This window comes from Oryzias latipes, chromosome 4 (genome assembly GCF_002234675.1).
Source record: "Oryzias latipes chromosome 4, ASM223467v1".
Taxonomy (NCBI): domain Eukaryota; kingdom Metazoa; phylum Chordata; class Actinopteri; order Beloniformes; family Adrianichthyidae; genus Oryzias; species Oryzias latipes.
In genome coordinates this window covers 26,447,550-26,466,957 of record NC_019862.2, presented here as the reverse complement: position 1 = coordinate 26,466,957, position 19,408 = coordinate 26,447,550, and the positions used below count along the sequence as shown (strand labels likewise).

General features: G+C 41.3%; 1 protein-coding gene across 9 annotated transcripts in view; it reads left to right on the top strand.

The window, feature by feature from the left end:
* Positions 1 to 19,408, top strand: part of ralgps2 (Ral GEF with PH domain and SH3 binding motif 2) — a 62,375-nt gene that overhangs the window by 15,501 nt on the left and 27,466 nt on the right. For 7 of the 9 annotated variants that reach the window (XM_011474354.3, XM_011474357.3, XM_020702608.2 and 4 more), the window contains 5 exons: positions 4,258 to 4,352; positions 7,272 to 7,402; positions 7,517 to 7,624; positions 8,118 to 8,168; positions 18,147 to 18,230. In XM_011474354.3, coding sequence (XP_011472656.1) covers positions 7,337 to 7,402; positions 7,517 to 7,624; positions 8,118 to 8,168; positions 18,147 to 18,230 — 309 coding nt within the window. In that variant the 5' untranslated portion in view covers positions 4,258 to 4,352; positions 7,272 to 7,336. Of the gene's footprint in view, positions 1 to 51; positions 161 to 3,706; positions 3,941 to 4,257; positions 4,353 to 7,271; positions 7,403 to 7,516; positions 7,625 to 8,117; positions 8,169 to 18,146; positions 18,231 to 19,408 lie in introns of those variants that run through there. The other 2 variants (XM_020702606.2, XM_011474356.3) reach the window with 2 other exon arrangements.

Below are 19,408 nucleotides of genomic sequence, written 5' to 3'. Positions count from 1 at the left end.
CATTTGTACCCACCTGGTGAATCTTGCCTGGAGCTCCAGGTGGAGGGAGATTGTCAGTGATCTTGTAGTTCTTCAATTTTCTAATAATTGTTCCAATAGCTGATCTCTTCTCTCCAAGGTGCTTCCTATTGTAGATTGGTGTGTCCTAGTCTTCGTTCAGGTGAGCAATCCTGTCTCTGGTTTCCACAGACAGCTCTTCGGTCTTGGTCATGGTGGAGAGGTTACAGTCTGACTGGTTAAGGGTGTGGACAGGTGTCTTTTATACAGATAACCAGTTCAATAATTCATACAGTTAACAAGTAGAAGACAGAAGAAGTAACTATTCTGTGAGGGACAGAATTCTTGTTTGTTTGTTGGAGCTAAATACTTATTTTTGGTATCATTATACAAATGGATTAATCAAAAACACAAATTTCCTGGATTTATTTTGTCAAACATTCGGTCTCACTTGAAGTGTATCTATGATGAACATTACAGACCAAACTCCTCGTTTAAATGGGACATCTTGTAGAATTAGTGATGGACAAATCATTTTCTGCCTTGCTGTATATTCTTCTGATCCAGCTAGTCTGAACCGTCATGTTACAATCCTCTTATGGACCTCTAACAGCCTGATCATCAGCGGTATGTTAAGTGAAAGAGTGGAGGGTCTGTTTGTCATGTTCCCTCAACAACAACTCAGAATGAACACACAGTTGGACGACAGCCCTACCCTTTCTGCGTGCACTCACACACACACACACCACTATCACTCTCCAGGCACTGCCACCAAATCCTGTTTGAACATCTAACCTGCTGAGTGACAGCACTAAATATTGACATGCTGGGACAATCTGCTGTTACAGTGTGTTCACATACCTTGATTGATCAGCCTCAACGGAGCAACATGAGAACCTGTACTCAGTCTTTCGTGATGCTGCATCGCAGAAACACTAAAGACTTGGAATGAAATAATTAACAAGCCCAATAAATATTTAAACCAAACAGGAAACTGATATTGTCTTTATGACTGCATTTTATTTTTTAAAAGCAAATCTTTCTTTGAAATGTTGCATGCTGCCCAAATCAACATAAAGATTTGTCTCTGACTTTTACACGACTTTAGATCCATTATACAAACAGCGGAACAAAAATATTGAATGGTAAGACTTCTTCAAAGTTTATCTTATGTGATGTAAACAGGAGATGGAGGCACTAGCTCCGTGAGCTGTCACATCCCTCACTGCTCGACGCAACACACTGACCCACTTTGACTCGTTGACCTTGCTGAATTTGCAGAATGCATTTTAAATGCCCCAAGCTCTCCCTGTACCTGACAAGCCTACGAGAATGGCTGTGCTGAGAAAGCGACAAAGAAGAGGTGATGAAAAGCTTTTCCTTCCGGGCAGGAGATCGATAAAGGAAAAGCACCGTTTTCAACGGACTGACTCCATGTGGTTTATCACAAAACGACCTACTGTGAACAAAAGGGCAAGACGTGTGATTGACACGCAGGGGGCGAGACATTCATGAGGCTGGCAGAGAGGTTGTGGGCTCAACCACTGCGTTGATGCTACATGCTAAAAATCATGTCTGATCCTCAGTTTACAGTCTGGTATTTGTTCCTAATCACATTCCTACCTCTCAACACTCGGAGGCATCGTGTGGCCATTCATGTGTGAAATCTCATGCTTCCAGATACAGGGAAGCTGTAGCGTTTTAAAACCCAAGTGAAGTTTGTTTGTAAGAGTGCATTCATGTGTCTAATGCTAACAGCTGTCTGCTGTGTACAGGACCATCTGGGAAGCACTGTAGTCGGGGCTGCACTGTGGTGTAGTAGTTAGTAGTGCCGCTTCACAGTGAGAAGGCCCTGGTTTGAACCTCAGCTGGAGGCTTTCTGGAGTTTGCATGTTCCCCTCATGCTTGTGTGAGTTTCCTTTGGAAATACCAGAATGGTGCTTCATAAGTTGATTTTTTGTTTTGTTTTGAATTGTCCTTCAGTGGTGAAGGGGTTTGTGTTCTATGATGGACTGGCAGCCTATCCAGGGTATACTTTGCCTTTGCTTTAAAGTAGGCCCCATAAAACTCCCATGACCCAGAACAATGAATCCAAAACTGAAACAGCTGCCGTTTCCCTTCCTTTGAAAACGGATCGGACAGTTTTAGACCCTTTTTTGCCTCTCAGTTTCATCCTTAATAGGATCAATAATCCATGCTTCCAGCTCTTAGGTATTATAATTAATGTTTGCTGCACTCTTGAATAGCAAGTGATGATTAATTGATAACTCTCTAAATAAGCCAATAGACTAACTGATCCGGCTATGATTAAAAGAGCTTCAGTACAATTTAAAGACACACCCAACACATACAAAAACTGGGGTTATAAAGTTTTTAACATGTTCTTGTGGCCTTTTTCTGATGATGGAGGACATTTTTAAAGAAAAGTTTTAAATTACATTTTTTAAGTATTTCTTTATTCAAATCCGCTCCTTTCTGATGCATCCACGTGTAGACGACTAGATGCATGGATGCCTTTTCTTCATCCGAGTTGGCATCTGGTTGAAACCTGCACAGCTGGATAGCTCCAATATTGCTTGCTATTTTTGCTGCACCGCTAATGTTAGGGACAAATGTGTGATGGGAAGTTTGGGCGGGCTTACTCAAACAGTCTCGCCTGCAATTCAGAGGCAAATTTCGAATGAACTCCTGCCACTTTGCAGAAATTGTGTCCGAGGAAAAGGACCTGGTTATTTGGATTTTCGCAAAAATGGGCATAATCATAATTAAAAGACCCCAAGAATGCTTTTACAACACAACAAAAGATTATTGGGGTGGGACTTGGAATATACAAGTTTATTAAGAATGTTAATCCAGAAAATATAAAGAAAAATGAAGAAGGATGGGGAGAGGAAGGAGGGCAGAGGATGTACTTTCATGGAGGTGGTGGAGACCTGCTTTCAGGGCCACCTGAGACGGCAGCACAAACTGCCGCAGCAGGATGTGCGCTGCATGCACACACACATGCAGGCGTGTGTCTGAAGAGCCCCGGGCTTTCTCCGCATGTAGGTGTGTGTGGACTGCAGTATGTGCAGTCCACACACACCTACATGCAGAGAAAGCCCAGGCTTGAGCCTGAATAGAGGGAGGAACAGCGTGATTCACAGCACCTGCCTTGGACTGTATTGAGTCACTCGCAGCTTAGCGACACATGCCCTTCTGCAAGCACCAGCATGACTGGCTTTACCTTCAGTCGTCCTGCCTGCTTCTCTGTTTTCTCTCCTAATTCCCATCTTGTTCTCCTTGAGATTGATTCTTTTCTGTAGTAAAGCCCGGTCGGCTCATGTATTTGTTCCTCTCAAATACTGACCTGTATCTCATCACCGCGAACATTGTTTCGTGTCAACTGGACCTTGGACTTCACAAAACATTCCAGCTCAGTTCCTTCTCGGAGGAGCCAAGCAGAGGAGAGTTCTGCATCAGGATGAGTTCCTGTGATTGGATGAAGGAATCCACCACTCTGCTTTGAAAGGGCATAGCTGGAAGTGGGGTAAAGTTGGACGCAAACCCGATCAGAGTGACTGAGATCAAGACCGACAAGCAGCTCAAACAAAGTGAATGACGGCAAAGAAGCAGCAACCTGGCAACCTGCTTACCTGGAGCGGCTTATTCAGGGGATGGACACTTCACTGTATGACCATCCCAAAAGCTGTCTGGGCATAGTTTGAGACTTTTAGGTGGAATTTTTCATTTTTTGAAAGGACTTCTATCAATAGATTGCTAGAAATCCTTATCCAGTTTGTGCTTGTTTTTGAGGGTTTGTCCGATGGGATGATGATGATGATGATGACGTGGACAATGAGGAGATCTTAGCCCCTCCAAGAGAGCTAAAGGCTAACCCCCATCTGCCAGCAGGCAGGCTCAGAGACTATCTGGAAGGATAGTGAGACACCTACTGACTAATGTGAGGACTGTATTGTAGGAAGGAGATCGATATTACTATGAATATAGTGGACAACAATTGGTGTGAGTGAGTCACTTTTTAGTTCAAGCAAACTCAACGTAAATGCAACCTTAAGTTAAGTTAATCATATCCTTTCAATGTGGTCTTATTCTTCCAATTTTACATTGCATATCTTCACTCTTGAGTCCAAGAAAGTCTTAGGAAAAAAAAAAAACAATAACAAAAATGGATAACGGTTACATATGGCTGTGCCTTCACGGTTTTTATTCACATTTCCTACTTCCTTATTTTTCTTTCTTCCGTTGTTTCCCTTACAGATAACGGCAGCTGGAGACAGAAGGAGAGTCGGACAGGAATCCAGAACAATAGGCAACTTCACAGAAAGCACAATGCGAATCTGACACACATCTTTGTGAGTATGGCCTTGTTTCTGCAAGGACTCTTGTTCCTTTCGGGGATGCAAAGGTATTTGTGGAGTTGTTTGTGTGCCTGCAGAGTGGCATGCTAATCATTTGGAGTCACCCTGGGGGATGATTGCAGTTTGATACATCTCTTTTTTCTGTGAGCAAATACAGACTGTTTTGTTATTTGGAGTATTTGGTGAGAGAACATTTCTGACATAGTGGTATTTAAAGCATTCCTCATAATAAATCGTGGCAAATGTTTGGACTGCAAGTATAAAATCTGGTATTTCTGCAATAAGAAAAATCTTACTGAGAAAACAAGTATTTTCATTTTTGTTCAGCAGCACCTTTGATAATTTCAGGAGACAAACAGTCAGATAATTACAGATGTGGTATTTTCTAAACAACAGACTCAGACTTGTAAACTCAAATGAGGCGCTGCTTCCTGTACAATTACACTGCGCTGTCTAACAACATGAGAGGGATGGTGTCTTTAGTCTTAGAGAACGACTGCAGGAGACTGCTAATGGTTCCTGAAGCATGGCTTGTTAAAAGAGCCTGAAAGACTATTAGGCTCCATCTTTATTGTTAATTGTGTGACTGATGCTCACAGCAATGTCAGGATTTAGGACAAACAGCCCACTTTTCAACTGTATCCCTGCTTTTTTTGATGGCAGATTTCCTTGTTTTTCCATTGCTTGTATTTGGAAATGGTTTATATCAAGCAATCAAATCAAAAATAAAACTTAGCAAGTCGGACAAGATATATACACGCGCATACATCCACATCCACATGTAAATAATTCAATTATAGTTACTTTTAATCATAAATTTGCTCTTATACACACATGGCACATTAAAACCATTACTTATTGAGTTTGTGTAAAGAAGTTTAATTAATTGCTGGAAAAGACGTAGGGGAAAATAAACTTGGGTAATCCCACCCCTTCTTTTGCTTTACTTCACTTTTTTATTTTTAACAAAATTATTGTTTTCTGGTTTTTAACTTCGTATCGATGACAAAGATGAAGTGCATATTAATTACGTGAGAAGGCTTAACTTAATTTAATAATCACGTATCAAAATTAAATGCATGTCTGTCATTAGAAAAAAGTATTTCAGTATTGGAGAAATGGTTTTTACGAATTCCTCAATAGATAATCATCAGGAACCATGAATACAAATCACACATCAGAAAACAAAGAGTGCTTATTGATATGATTTGAAAAGACTATTGTCCATGGTGGCTCCAAGGTTGGTATTCCTTCTTCTGTGGTCAGATTGTAAAAACCAGAAGGAAGGCGGTCAGTTTCCTTTACTGAAAATCATTTTAATAAATTCTTTTTACTGGCTCAATGTGAGTCATTACATTTTTCATGAAAGAAATATGAATGTGTTAAAACATGAGAACGGTATTCTTTTCCAGTTCACCTTTGGTGGAAAGTGAAGCGGGTTGAATGACGCTTTTATACTGTACTGTTTGATACTTAGTTGAAAATACTTTAAATTTAACCTGTAATAAGGAAAAATGAGCAAAAAACAATTCATTGGGTGAAACAAAGTTTTGGCTCTTAACTGCCGTCAGTCCCCAGAAAAAATTGAACAAATGTATAAAACTAACTAAAAATTGAGACAAAACTGAAAAAAACGTTTTTTTGTTTTTTTTTAAGTAAACAAAGTTAGAACAAGGAAAATGTGAACTAATGGATCCTACTGATCTATTTCACGATCTTTAACAGATCTTTTTTGGTGTAAAACAAAAATGATTTCAAAAGCTTCCATATGGGGCTTTATTATCAGAGATGTCAAGAATGCAGCTATCCAGATTCAAGAAAATGATGATTTAACATGAATTAGGAGGTTTGAGGACTAACTATAGCTTCTGCAGTGTCTCATGAGTCAGTTTTCAAAACTGTCTTTCATTGTGTGTTTGGTATCTGATTTCTTCAGGCCAGTCTCTAACATCTGTCACGATGTCTACCTATGATGATCAAGAAGCTTGTGAAAGCCTTTGATCGCGCTTTTCAGCCCCTAACAAATGCAGAGAAGCAAACTGGCCAATCGCTCTTTAAATGATTATGAAACCAAGAAGTGGCCCTGCAGTGCTGCTGAGTGGACTGGTCTTACCGCAGATGCAGGGAACACATTCCAGACCATAACGCCCGTCTGCCCAGCTGGCAGACTGCGCAGACGGAATGTCAGGTTGTTAACAGATGTTGAGACACGTGTCTTAGATCGGGAGTCTCTGCGCTCACTTAGGGGGGAAAAACAGTCGAGCTGCCTACAGAGATGTTGCACATTATTTAACCAGCCCCACATGAATTCATGCCAGTCTGCATCATCATCAGTACATTGTTTTGCAGCAATATGCTTTCCTTTTAGAGATTTGTATTGTTATTCTGTTCAGACTGCTTCCAGAACAACGCTCCACGCATCATAGCTCTAGTAAACAGGCTTGTTAAGGTGCAGCTGAGTAGGCAGAGTAAGCCGTTTAGAGTTGTGCATCTTAGAAACCTCAAACCCCTTCACAGGAGATCTTTTCCTTAATGCCCCACCTAAGCTTCTTCTGTCCTCTCAAATGCGATTGGGGGAAAAGGCTGTGCAGGTTCCACGTGGCCCACATTTCTACAGGTCTGCTGGCTCAAGCCTGACATTGAGGCCGAAACTACTAGCCATTTTGGCACAACCTGCAATTCAATATTTAGATTACCATTTCATTCTGCAAGATATCGCCTATGTCAGCCACCAGGAAGTGCTGCTGAGGTGCCGCTTGCAGAGCTGCAGTACAATTCCAATTAATGGCATTTTTTTAATTTATTCTACTTAAATCTACAAATGCACGATTCGCTTCTAAAATTCCACAAATGAATAATTGCCCTGATTAAATTGGAGAATGTCTTTTTGACTGTCATGCTTTGTGTGTTCAGAGAGCCAGACAGGCTTTCCTGCAGCTGAAGATGATGAACGGTCTCCCTCGCTAATCCTTGATGCTATGGGAATGATGGACCTCCCTAATGGCCAACCAAGTGTCACCACCGCCGCTCTGACAGTCTCTGAGGTGAGGCGCTCGTCAGATCAGCACTTTTCACGTCATGAAAGTGTTTTCTCATTTTCCAGTTTTCTACAAATGTTTCATGTTTTGTGCCTCAGTTTTTTTGTTTTGTTTTTTCAGAAATGCAGCAGCTCGGAGTCTCTCAGTGAAAAGGCGTCTTCCGAGCTGAAGAAAAGTTTTGATGCTGTCGTGTTTGATGTGTTGAAGGTCACTCCTGAGGAGTATGCAGTAAGTGGAGATCTTCATTTGCACATCTGGCTGTACGGGAGGAGATGGGTTGATGAAGCAGGAGAGGGGGTCAGAGAGCTCGAATCAGTAATATTAGATTATGTTTGGCTATGGCAAAGAGTGCTGTACAGAATAAATGCACTATTTTGAGGTTTATTCTAAACTTTTTCCCATTTTGAGTTTTTGACGTTTGATCAAAACAAAACTGGTTTTTGTTTGGCAGTGTTTCACCACCGGGAGGTGCTGTTTAACCACTTTATTAGAGTGTTGCTGGTAACAAAACAAAACAACCACATCAGTCTTAGTGAATCAAAGCTTTTTTTATTTTAAAAGGCAAAGTCAAAACTAACTGGTTTACACTTCAATAATTCAAAGTACATAAAAAAAAAAATGAAACTTTAAAACCAGTCTAGTCGAAAAACGTCTTTTTTTTTCTTTTGTGTGAATGTGTGAACAAAGCGAGTTTCCCAGCTGTTCCCTTTGATCCCCTCAGGGCCAGATTACACTCATGGATGCTCCAGTCTTCAAAGCCATTCAGCCAGAGGTGAGTCTTGTTTTTTTGGTTTGTTGTGATGTGAGCAGATTTCATAGCGTAATGTTTTTTTCCTTCTTACCACTTTAAAGCTCTAATAGCTGCACAAACAAAATGCGGAATCATTCGAATGTGCTTTTGCAATTTTCCATCTGCATTTGCTTTGATGTTTTCCCAACATCCCAGACTATGAAGAGAAAGTCTGCTTTGAAGGGTGCATCACTTTATCTGCTGTTCTCACCATAGCATAACCTCTCTAACAGGGCTCCCAAACTGCATCACATTTTTTCACTGCCTCTGAGCTCCCTGGAAAACGCGTTTTTCTAACTGAGTCCTTAATGAATTTTTTAATAAAGGTCAGGCGAAATGTCTTCAACTTAAAAGCACTATGTTCTGATGACATTTTTTAAAAACCCTTTTCTATTATAGAACTATCCTGGATCGACAAGTTTTCACAGATAGATATGCGATTTGAAAAAAACAAGCACAACTAAATTCTTGCTAAGTTCTAACATCCGCCCTTCTTTTCTTTCATCCTTCTTTATCGTGTATCCCACCACAATTGGGTTGAGTCAATTCTGTTTCAAGTAACAAGTGCTTTCTCACTGCCTCAAAGTTGAAGAACTTGTCCGTTTTTGTTGGAGGCAGATGACTTCCTGTTTGGAAGGATAGTCGCTTATGTGAGGGTTAATGGCCGACAAAGTGTGCGTTTTTACTTTTTAAGGCACGCCGTTCGCGTCGGATGGTTGCTTCCGCGAAGTTCGCTAAAAAGTAATAACGCACACTTCGAAGGCCATTAACCGGCTTATACCATGGCCACTTACAAAAGCAATACATATTAACCAGTTTTAGTCCTTAATACTTGTTTTTTCCGATTTGGAAAAAAATCTCTTTTCTCACGAAAAGCGGACTATTTGTTACGTGATGCGGCGCGACACGTAACACATAGTCCGCGTCGCACCGCACCACCACTGCAGTCACAATTCGGCAATAAATATATGCTGATCTTTCCGATGGGTTGAATAAAGCATTAGTTCATAGAGAAAGTTCCCCTCTAACCGCTTGTTTTTGTCCAGATGATGAAGAAAAAGGTTGTTTTTTAAAAGCCGGCGCAGTGATACGAAACATTCAAGCTAGGTGACCGGAACTTTTTTTTCACCGTGCGGTTATCAGGTTTTAATGCACACCCAGCAGCCAATCAGAATCGAGTATTCACCTGGTATAAATTGACTTAAGTTACTCTGAATAGAACGTCTGAGGTTGCCCACTGGCTGCTTTTTGAAATGCATTTACAAATGTTTTGATGACAACAGAAAAGAGTGCAAGCCAACTGTCAGATGGGAGATCTCGTTGAATTCTGGGCAGCTGTAGTGCTGAGGTAGAGTGGTCGACCTTCTCTACCTGTCTTGCCCACCCATGTGTTGAAGGGTCTTTGGGTAAGACACTGATCCCCTCACTCTTTGTTTACATCTTTCTGATGGTTGAGGTTGGCGCCAGTGTAAGGTAGCACACACACATTCACACACTGAATGTGTGTGTGCATGAGTGAACGGAACTGTGACGGTAAAACAGTTTTTTTCTTCAGAAGTTCAGGGGAATTTTCTGGTTTCATCAACATGTTTTTTTGTTAAATTATTTAGCTCTTATGCCTTTTTTTATTTCATTTTTTGTAAAATAGCATTGGCTTATCAGCTTTTTGCTTAAATTCCCACTCCGATCATCTTTTGATCTATTTTAAAAGCCTTCCCAGTGGTCTTTTAATAATGATTATGCCGTTTTCAGGAAAAAACAAAAAAAACCTGTGTCGTTTTCTAGGACATAGTTTCTTCAGAGCGGCATTGGTTCATTAGAAATTTGCCTCAGAGTTGTGGGCAGGACTATTGGCACGGAGCAACCCCACCTCACTTTCTCCTCCCCAATGATGAGATCTTGGAACAGGAAGCTTGCCCAGCATATTTTCTGCGTCATAAATTAGATCTTTTTCAAACTGCATTTTTTCATATGCTTTTGATTCACAAACATTTAAAAAAATACTTAGAAACGCAATTTTAAGACATCATGATGCCAACATGTCAACATTAGAAAATCGAGCATCAGATTTTCAGGTGATGAGACCAGGTGCTGTGCTGACCCATGCCAATATTTTGCAAGATAAAAAAAGTCAATGTTTTCAGACTGGGAAGCCCTGGTTGTAAAATTACCAACAGACAAGTAAGTTGAACTTTTTGCTTACAGACACAGTGCCACATTTGGGAACTCCTCTCATTACAACACCAAAAAGGGTCCAGTCCTTTGGCTGTGTGAAGCTGTAATGGGATAGCATTTCTATAGAGAAGGGTGTATATGAGAGCTACCGAACGAATCCTCCTAACATAGGTCCAGGAGGTGATGGATGCCCCTCGGAAGTTGTCTGACCTCCACTTTACATTTGTGGGGCACAGAAACAGATGAGCATTCCTGACATCATAGGCAGCTCTTCAGGGTGTCGAGCTCCTGTTGGGAAACATGGGTCAGTGGGTTTAGACAAACTTGGGTTTATGTCACCCTCAGCGCTGTGGTCATTTACTTCACTTCTCAGACTGATATTTCAAGTTTCATTGCAAAAGAGTCTTGGTTCCGTAAACCTTGTGCTATCCTGGCACTTTAACATTGGGAGTTGGGTCATCTAGACCCACTAGACAGTGCTCTGAACCCTTTTTCTTCAATGATTTGTGATCCTCACTGGTGTCCATGGATTACATGAAATCTTTCCACCTTTATCCACCTTTGTCATGGTAGGGAGAACACATCAATGTAAGGGTGGGGTCATCTAAGATAGCACAAGGGTTAAATCAACACCTTTCTTTTATGGCTATTGCCTACTTGCTCTAATATCCTAACCAACAAAACCCTGTGGAAAATAATTAGCCTTCTTTTGTGTGGAGCTAATGATCTATTTAAAAAAGAACAACATTTTTCTTTCTGTCCTGCTCAGCTACACTGCAGGGGTCTTTGAATTTACTTTTCTTTACCTGTTCTGGATTAGCTAAAGACTAAGCTGTGAAAAGGAGAATATAAATGAAGAAGCACATCAGGGTATAGGCAAGATTATAGACATGAAACTGATTTTAATGAGATTATCAGATCTTATAATAGCACAATACCAACAGTAGTTCTAATGTACTTTCTCCTTATAGGCTAGACATGTCACTGAATAGACTGCCATCTCCAATTGCTCTGGGTACAAAATGAGAATGAAGAGTTGCGTGAACTCTGGTCTGGGAAGATGCGCGTCCACACAGAGGCAGGGACCTGCTGAGGAATAGCGTCACCCGTCAGGTCTGCTGCTGTGAGAGCTGCTGTAATCTCATGCTTCAGGGGCCAATGGCCTCCTTCCTGACAGCAGCCATGGGTAACCTGTGTTTAAGGTTGACCACTGTGACCGCAGTTCAGTGTCATGTGGTCCACTTCAACTACTATCATTACAAGACCAATAAAAAGAAACGCACTTGTGTGGATGTGTGAAGCTGCACTTATTTTTACACTGGAGTTTTGAAAGAAGGATGGATTTAAGGCTGTTACATCCTTTTGCCTTTCAGGAACAGAAATGTATCCAAAAAAGGTTTTGACTATCTGACTGATGGTTAGATCTGTTAAAGGTGACCGAGCACAGACACAGCGAACTTTCCCGAACTCCGCTTTGGTTTCCACTGCTGTCCGTTCTCCTCGCAGACCCATGATGGGAAAAGCAGGCGTGTGTGTTCCTGCACGCCTGCTGCTAAACTGTGTTCAGCTCTGGAATAGGAAAATATCCTGGCATCCTTGACTCTTTTGTGTTGTGCAATAGTGTTTTCTCTGACGTCCATCCTTTTTGGTCTTTTAACTCTTCGGTAAAGCCATGTTACAACAGTGAAACCAAACTGTACACAAGTTAACTACAACAGAGGAGGGTAATCCTTTAGAGAAGCAGCTTTATTTAGAGAAGAATATCCGTTTTTAACAAAGCCTTACATCTCTGTTGTTCAGTTTTTCAGGGATGAGGGAGTGGAATAAGGAAAACTGTTTGTTTCCATGATTCAGTATGATGTAATGTTGTTTTTTTACAAGTTTGAGAGACTCATTTCTCAGTCTCATTTCAGGATTTCATGTCTGCAATAAGATTGCATAAGATTGTTTTGTAGTTTTTTTTTCTTAACATCTGCATCATAAACAAAATGAGATTTAAAAAAAAAAGATGTTTGTATGATTCTGTGTTGAAGTTGATTTGGAAGACTTTTTCCTGCAGATTTACGCAGGAACACCCCTGCAGCTAAAAGCAAAATAAAAAAACAAAACTGTTTTTCTGAAGTCTAAGTTTATTTTTTTATTTTATTGTAGCTTTTCTTCCAAGATTTTCATTAGTAAATACTCAGAAATGCCATGACTGAACTGATCATACATCAGCGCTGAGTTGTTGGCTTTTGTGTTTAATGTCTAATATTTTTCTCTCTCAGTAACTATAAACACATCATAACCGACTGTGTCACAATTAGGAGGCGACCCATATTTCTTTTCTTTCCTATTTCACACATGATCAGATGTCCTGGCAACGTTGCTCCGAGACGAGATGTTAGTTGAACAGAGGATGTTATTATGTGAGAAGTTCCAGTGGTGACGTGAAGCAGATGTATGGAGAAGAGCCTGTGCAATCCAGCCAAGCCTCCCAATGATTAAGTAATGATAACCGCCTGTTGTAGCGGGGGGGAGAAATGAACGTAAACTACGAACGTCTGGGAAGAACGGCCGTGGACAGGAAGCTCAACCCTCCATTGCTATCTGACTTTTCCATCTAGATTTAGATGATAATTTTAGAAAGACTTTTGTCTGTTTTTTGAATATGTAGCTCGGTGTGTGTGCCGGCTTGAAAGGCAGCTGATTTTCAGCATGCAGGAGTGACAGCAGCTGGACTGCACGAGTCAGACTGAGCTGTTAGCACCTCTGTGGATGAAGATCCTTCTGACAGTCTTCCTCGGCCTGCAGGTCAGGCTGATTTGAATGTAAAAAGGTCTTTCTTTGGAATCCACACAGCAGAGCAGACTAGTATTTCACATCCAATTCCCAGATGAACTGATGTTATGTTTCTTGGCTGTTGGTTTGCAAAATGAAATGTCTTTTTTAAAAGGACAAGATTGATTACAGACAGGGGACAGGGCACCAGGAAATTGATCGAAATGTTTTCCTTTCCTGTCTAAATCGACTTAGCAGAGATCAAGCAGAGGTTCCCACATTTGCGTTTACTCTCAATGAAATTGTTTATCTGCTCAATATGCCTGCAGGTTAGTGAAGGAAAACAATATGATGTTTAATGGAAGAAAGGGGATAGAATAAAAACAACTGAGGATGCTTTTTTTCCCCCTTCTTCTGTTTTTGCACTTTGGTGAGCAGACGTTCATCTGATGATCTGCAGCTGAAAGTTTATGAAATGCTGTCTGAAGGAAAGATGCTGAAGGGCTTCAGAGGGGAAAAGCTTCCACTTTGTTTTTCAGTTCGAAACCATCACAACAGCCAACTGAGTGATTTATTGACATTAGTTGGCGAGCTTTGCCTGAGCTCTTTGGGAGCAACAGCCAGTTCCTGCAGGTGCTGAAGGTCCTGTGCAAGTTGTGAAGACCTTTGGGTCAAATTCTTAAACCTGTCTTGACCTCAGTCTATTTGTTTTCCAAAAACTAAGATTGGTACACCTGTCAAGTCTTTGTTGAAACCATTGACTGCATATGAGAAGTGGGCCGAGCGAGTGTGACGTCGCCTATAGGAAATGGCTCACTTCTGGCAACAACCAAATGAAGTCGATTCACTTCCCGTTTTTTCACGATCCAGATGTTGCCGCGCCATGCCATGTTGGACCCAGAGAGCATCAGTATGCTGTGGTTGGTCCAACTTAATCTGAATGAACATTTCTATGGCAACCACTTCTGCCAATCAGGAGTAAGCTTGTTAGAGGTCCACACCCCTAGCACTTTCAAGAGGTAGGGGTGTGGACGTATGTGTGCCTTTTATTGAGGCATCTGATTGGCCAGTCCATAACTTGAATAAGTTGCACTCCAGATAAAATATGAAAAAACAATTAGGATTAGCAAGAACCCAGAATATGTTTATCTTGTGGGTTTCAACATGGCCTCTAAAGAATATAATAAATATGTTGGCATGTTTACAACAGGAACCCGCCTGGTTCCACAGAACTTTTTTCTTCAGCCCGAATTTGATAACTTACTTTATTTTGGAATCTGGACATTGATGCCTTTTTGTTATTTGAACTTCAAATTGCTTGGAAACTCTTTTAAGCTTGATGGGCAGCAGCAGCTGCTGCTTTGAATGCACTGCTGCTTTATATCCTTCTCTGGATTACATTAACAGACGCCTGAACGCTCCAACTAGCTGCTAAAAATGATGCTTTCATAGAAGTGTTAACCCCGTTTTGATGAGCACCTCACCATGTTCATCTGGTTAACACCATTAGCTGCTCCCTACCCGCTAAGCTCCAGTTAAGTGTGTGCTTAGTTTTTCCAAACCCTGCTTCTGCTTTTTGGCTTCATTTTTGTTAAGTGAATAATTTCTTTATAATGCCCCAAATTGTGATGTTTTGTTTACGCATGGAGATTTCAAATCTGGGAAGGACCCTACAATTTTTCTTTTTTCAAATAATTTCCAGATGTGAATCTTGGCTTTTCTAAACTATAATAAGAAACAGATAAAAGTGCATCTACAACAGCACACAAAATGTTTGGAAGAGCAATTCTTTCCATTGTTTGTAGGGAATGGCATGCTGGTTGCTGCTGCAAATTGTTTGCATTTAAGTTCCGAGCTGTCGAGGTTTCTGAAATTCAGTATCACTCTGTCTCAATTCGTTCTATTCATCCATCTATTCTTTATCTGGGGCTGGGTTGCAGACAGACTTTCCTCTCTCCAACTTCTGCTGGGAAAATCCTGAGGTGTTCCCAGGTCAGCCAAGAGAAAATTCCCTCTGCGTCTTCCTTGGGATCTTGCATGGTGGTACATGCTCTGAAGCATCCTAAAGGCATCCAAACCAGATGCCTGATCCAGATCCTGATGATACTGATCCGCCTCAGCTGGCTCTTCACAGTGTGGAGGAGCAGTGGCTCTACTCTAATCTCCTCCCTGCTGACAAAGCTTCTAACCCCATCTCTAAGAGAGCTCGCAGCCACATTGTGGAGGAAACTCATTTCAGCTGCTTGTACCCGTGCCTAGTTCTTTCAGTCACGACCCAGAGGTCATGACCTGTACCGGTACAACGACCGCTTGAGACCAGGTACCACACCAATCCGCCTATCAATCTCACTTTCTGATCTTCCTTCACTCGTGCACAAGGCTGCAAGACGCTCCTCCACCTCAGGCAGGAGCCCGACACCCACCCTGAGATTAAAAGCTATCTATTTTTAATTAAACTGCCCAGTTTGGCATGAGTGGAGCTGTATCCTGGAACCAGGGCTGCTGGTGGGCCGGATTCATAGTCGCCTCCTGCAGAAGAGCTCTAAAGGGACAAGTGCAGTGTGGTTTAGGTTTTGGGACTTTAATCTATTAGAATAATTGCATTCTACCATTTTCCTTTCTCAGGCCCTCTTTCTTACCTTTTTTATCCACGTCAATGTGTCATTTAGGAGTTCCTCATAGTTTTGGGTTTCCACATAACTTGAGGTAGATCCTCTTCTTTACATGGTTTTTGACTAAATAAAGCCATATAAGACATTGGTTACTTTTAGGTTATTTGCATCAGGTTGGGCTCAGATTTAAAAAATGTCGACTTCATTCTTTGAATGTTTGAAAACTGGCATGTTTAATCTTTTTTTGATCTTCTTGTGTTAATTCTGGATCCCCAACAGCACAAATGCTTCTGCCAACTGCACAGGGCCGAGCTTTATTGAAAAATGTGAAAATGACAGGCAGAGTGAGCCTTCTTTTTTAATTGCATTCTCCAAATGTCTTTTCTTACCTAGCTACATATTCAAGCCTTTCCATACACAAAAGGTTTTTGGAGAGACTAGAGAGGTAACACAACTTGTATTTAGTAAAACTAAAATAGATCACTTTACTTTAGTTTGAGTTTGATTGATAGGTGGATAGTTGGAAAGGTCCAGTGGTGGTTCAGTCTTAAAGGCTCATTGTTGCTGGTTTAAATCCCCTGTAGCAGGGATGGAGGTTTGGAGCAGATATGTCACTGTGTCGGTGACCAGGCGGTAAACTAAGCTAAAGGAACGTCTTCACTGCAAGAATCACCACCAGTGTTGTCCTGGAGGGCATCAGATGGGAAGTAGAGCTGGGTGAAGCGAAATCTCTGATTTCTGATTGTAATTGGTTATTTTTCCTTCCTCATATGCTTTCTTAGGAAAAAAAATACAAATTACAGAATATATTTAAAAACAACTCTTTTATGTTTAACATCTCCTTTGGGAGTTAACCTGAATTCAAAGCACAACTCGCTGCAAAGCACAACTCGCTGTAAAAATGCTGGTGAAACTATCTTTTTTGTGAGCTGCCGCTAGCTTGAGCATCTTCTAGAGAGCAACACTACTAACCGCTCGACAGAGCGCCTCTGTTTCAGGTGTAGTTACCGCTTTTCGTTAACTATAGCTTTCAAATTGATTTTTCAGCATGTTATATGCATATCAGCATATGTTAACTCCAAGTCTCAGGAAGCAAAATTGAACCTGTTCCATATAACTGAAGAGATTTCTCCTTTTTTGGGAGTAAGGTCCTCTTGGCTAGTTGCAACTTTAACTTCTGTGCGTTGCGAAAAACGAGCGTGATGACCTTACTCTGAACAACGGGAGCCCAGGAGAGCGGGATACTGGGATGCTGAAAAAAAATCCAGATTTTCCCAAAAATAAATCTTCTTAAACAGCAAATTAGAGTGAATTTATCAAATGGATTATCGTCCAGCCCTAAATAAAAGGGAACTTGCTTCAAAATGATAGAAATAATTGATGGGGTTCAAATAAATGTGTGATGTTTCACTCACAGTGCTTCATTTCCCCTGCGCTTCACGAGAATGTTCTTAGCATCTGCAGATGATGTATTTGCCTCAGAGACTGAATGAATACTGGCTCTCTTTGCAAAGCTGCCATATCCCCTCAAAGGCTAGTGCGTAGGCTGATTCAGCTCCTCAGATTGGAGTCTAAGTCTAAGACTTGGCGGGGTTCAGGAGGCGGGCCTGCGCAATATTTTCCTTGGTGTTATGTTTGTGTCCCTCACGTATGGACAGACTCGAGGGTCCAACAGAGAGGACTGGCCTCCTGCCCTCCACACTTTTCTGTGTGGTCGTCAGCTCATTACTTAGAACAGCAGCTGAACAGCAAAGTGCTCTCGCCGGAGAGGGAAAGCTCTGACTTTTACTTTGTTCCTGTTCCAAAATCTCTGCTCTGTCTTTTAATGAAGTGCAGTGACCGCACTGAATGTGCTGTTGGTTTAAGCTAAAAATGGACTACAAAAGACAGAAAATTAACAAATTAAAATGTCTGGAACATATTGGTTTGAGGTTATTTATAGTCAGTGCAACACATTTTGCATTTGGGTATTTTAGGGATATGGATGCTTTTTCTGTCTTTTTTATGGTAAAACTTGTAGATTAAATTGCTTCAATGTAGGAATATTCTGACACTAATGAGATTTTATGCAATTTGCATAAATCTAAATTTTTCTTCTTCATGTATTTCGTTCATTTTAGATAGAAATGATGAGTTACCATGATGAGTTTTCTGCTGATGCCACTCCTGTATGGCTTAGCCAGCTTGTTGCTTCCAGTGGTTCATTAATCTCTGGATCTTGTCTTTTTCTTTCCGTTTTCCTCCTCATCTGCTTTGTTCTCCGCTCATATCCTGCTCTGCTGCTCTTTTCCATGTCCCACAGAGTGACCTCCAGCAAGACTGCTGGATACATTAAGCGAGCGCTTTCTGCGCGCAGAATGCCCCGTGGGTCGTTGCATAACTTCATTTTCCATGGTTGTTCCTGTGTTTTCAGGAGCTGGCGAGCTGTGGCTGGAACAAGAAAGAGAAACACCGCTCCGCTCCAACTGTGGTCGCCTTCACCCGCAGGTTCAATCAGGTGAGTCACACAAGTCGTTTACACCTGTAGCTCATGGGGTACAGTCATGGCACACCTAAAGGAAAATGCTGCCATGTAGATTTATGTTTTTAGTCTGTCAGATGTGCAGCAAGTGCAGCTCAAAATGCTGAATAATCACACAAGCCCTGCCAGAAGTGCTGCTGTGGAAGGTGTATTGGCCTTGGCTTAACTTGTTGAACTGTGGGTCCACCTTGAAAGGCAAACGGCTGAAAATAAGCCTCAACTACTCCCCTGGTGAAATAAACCCGAGAAAAGTCTTGTTCCAAGCTGCTCCTTGTTTCCGTCTTTATTTGGACTTGGGTTTGCTGCATCTCCCCTGAAGTCCTGTGGGACAAATTCACCAGGAGGTTATGGGTAATGATTTGAGGAGCAGCCATGACCTTTTCTAACACCATCTCGACCGCTCAAAGGATGCTTTTTTACTGCTTTACAGTATGAAACAGAAATGATTCAACAGCAGCATAGTGCTGTGGAAACTTCTCCAGTTTGTCCCAAACAGTGATTCAAGATGTTTTTTAGCACACATTGAGCCTTTATGAGCCAAGACAAATTAGCCTTTTTGGATAAAAGACCTTGGACCCAGAAAGTCCACTTTCCCTGAGCTGAAGTCATATTTTTCTTTCTGCAGTCTTGGTTTTCTTGCTGCTCGGCTTAAGGTGCCAATGAAGCAGAAAATAATTGGCCAGACTATTGAATGTGCTGCCATGAATGCTCCGGGATTTATTGTTCTGGGTTTTTGCACAAAGACAAATTCACTGCATGAGTTGGGTAGAATTGTATTTATAAATAATGAAAACGTTGAATATGTTTTATGGATATTATGCATTAGTGAATACTTGTAAGGCTACAATCAAAATTCTGACTGCAGAGTCATTTAGCTTGCAGATACTAATCTGCATCCTTTCTGAAACTCTTCATTTGTACCATTCAACACATGCTTGAATTCACCAGATTCTACTTCTTTTTTAATTAATAAAATGACAAGGCCCTATAGCTCCATCTGGGGACCTTGATACACCCAAACAATGAAGTCATCCTCTGTACTTGAGGACGAAATGCTGTGCAGGATCTGTAAACACAGCTTCCTGTAAGGAGCCTGTCTCATTTAAACACACAGAGAAACACCATGAGGGGGGGGGGGGGGGTCACTGCTGTCC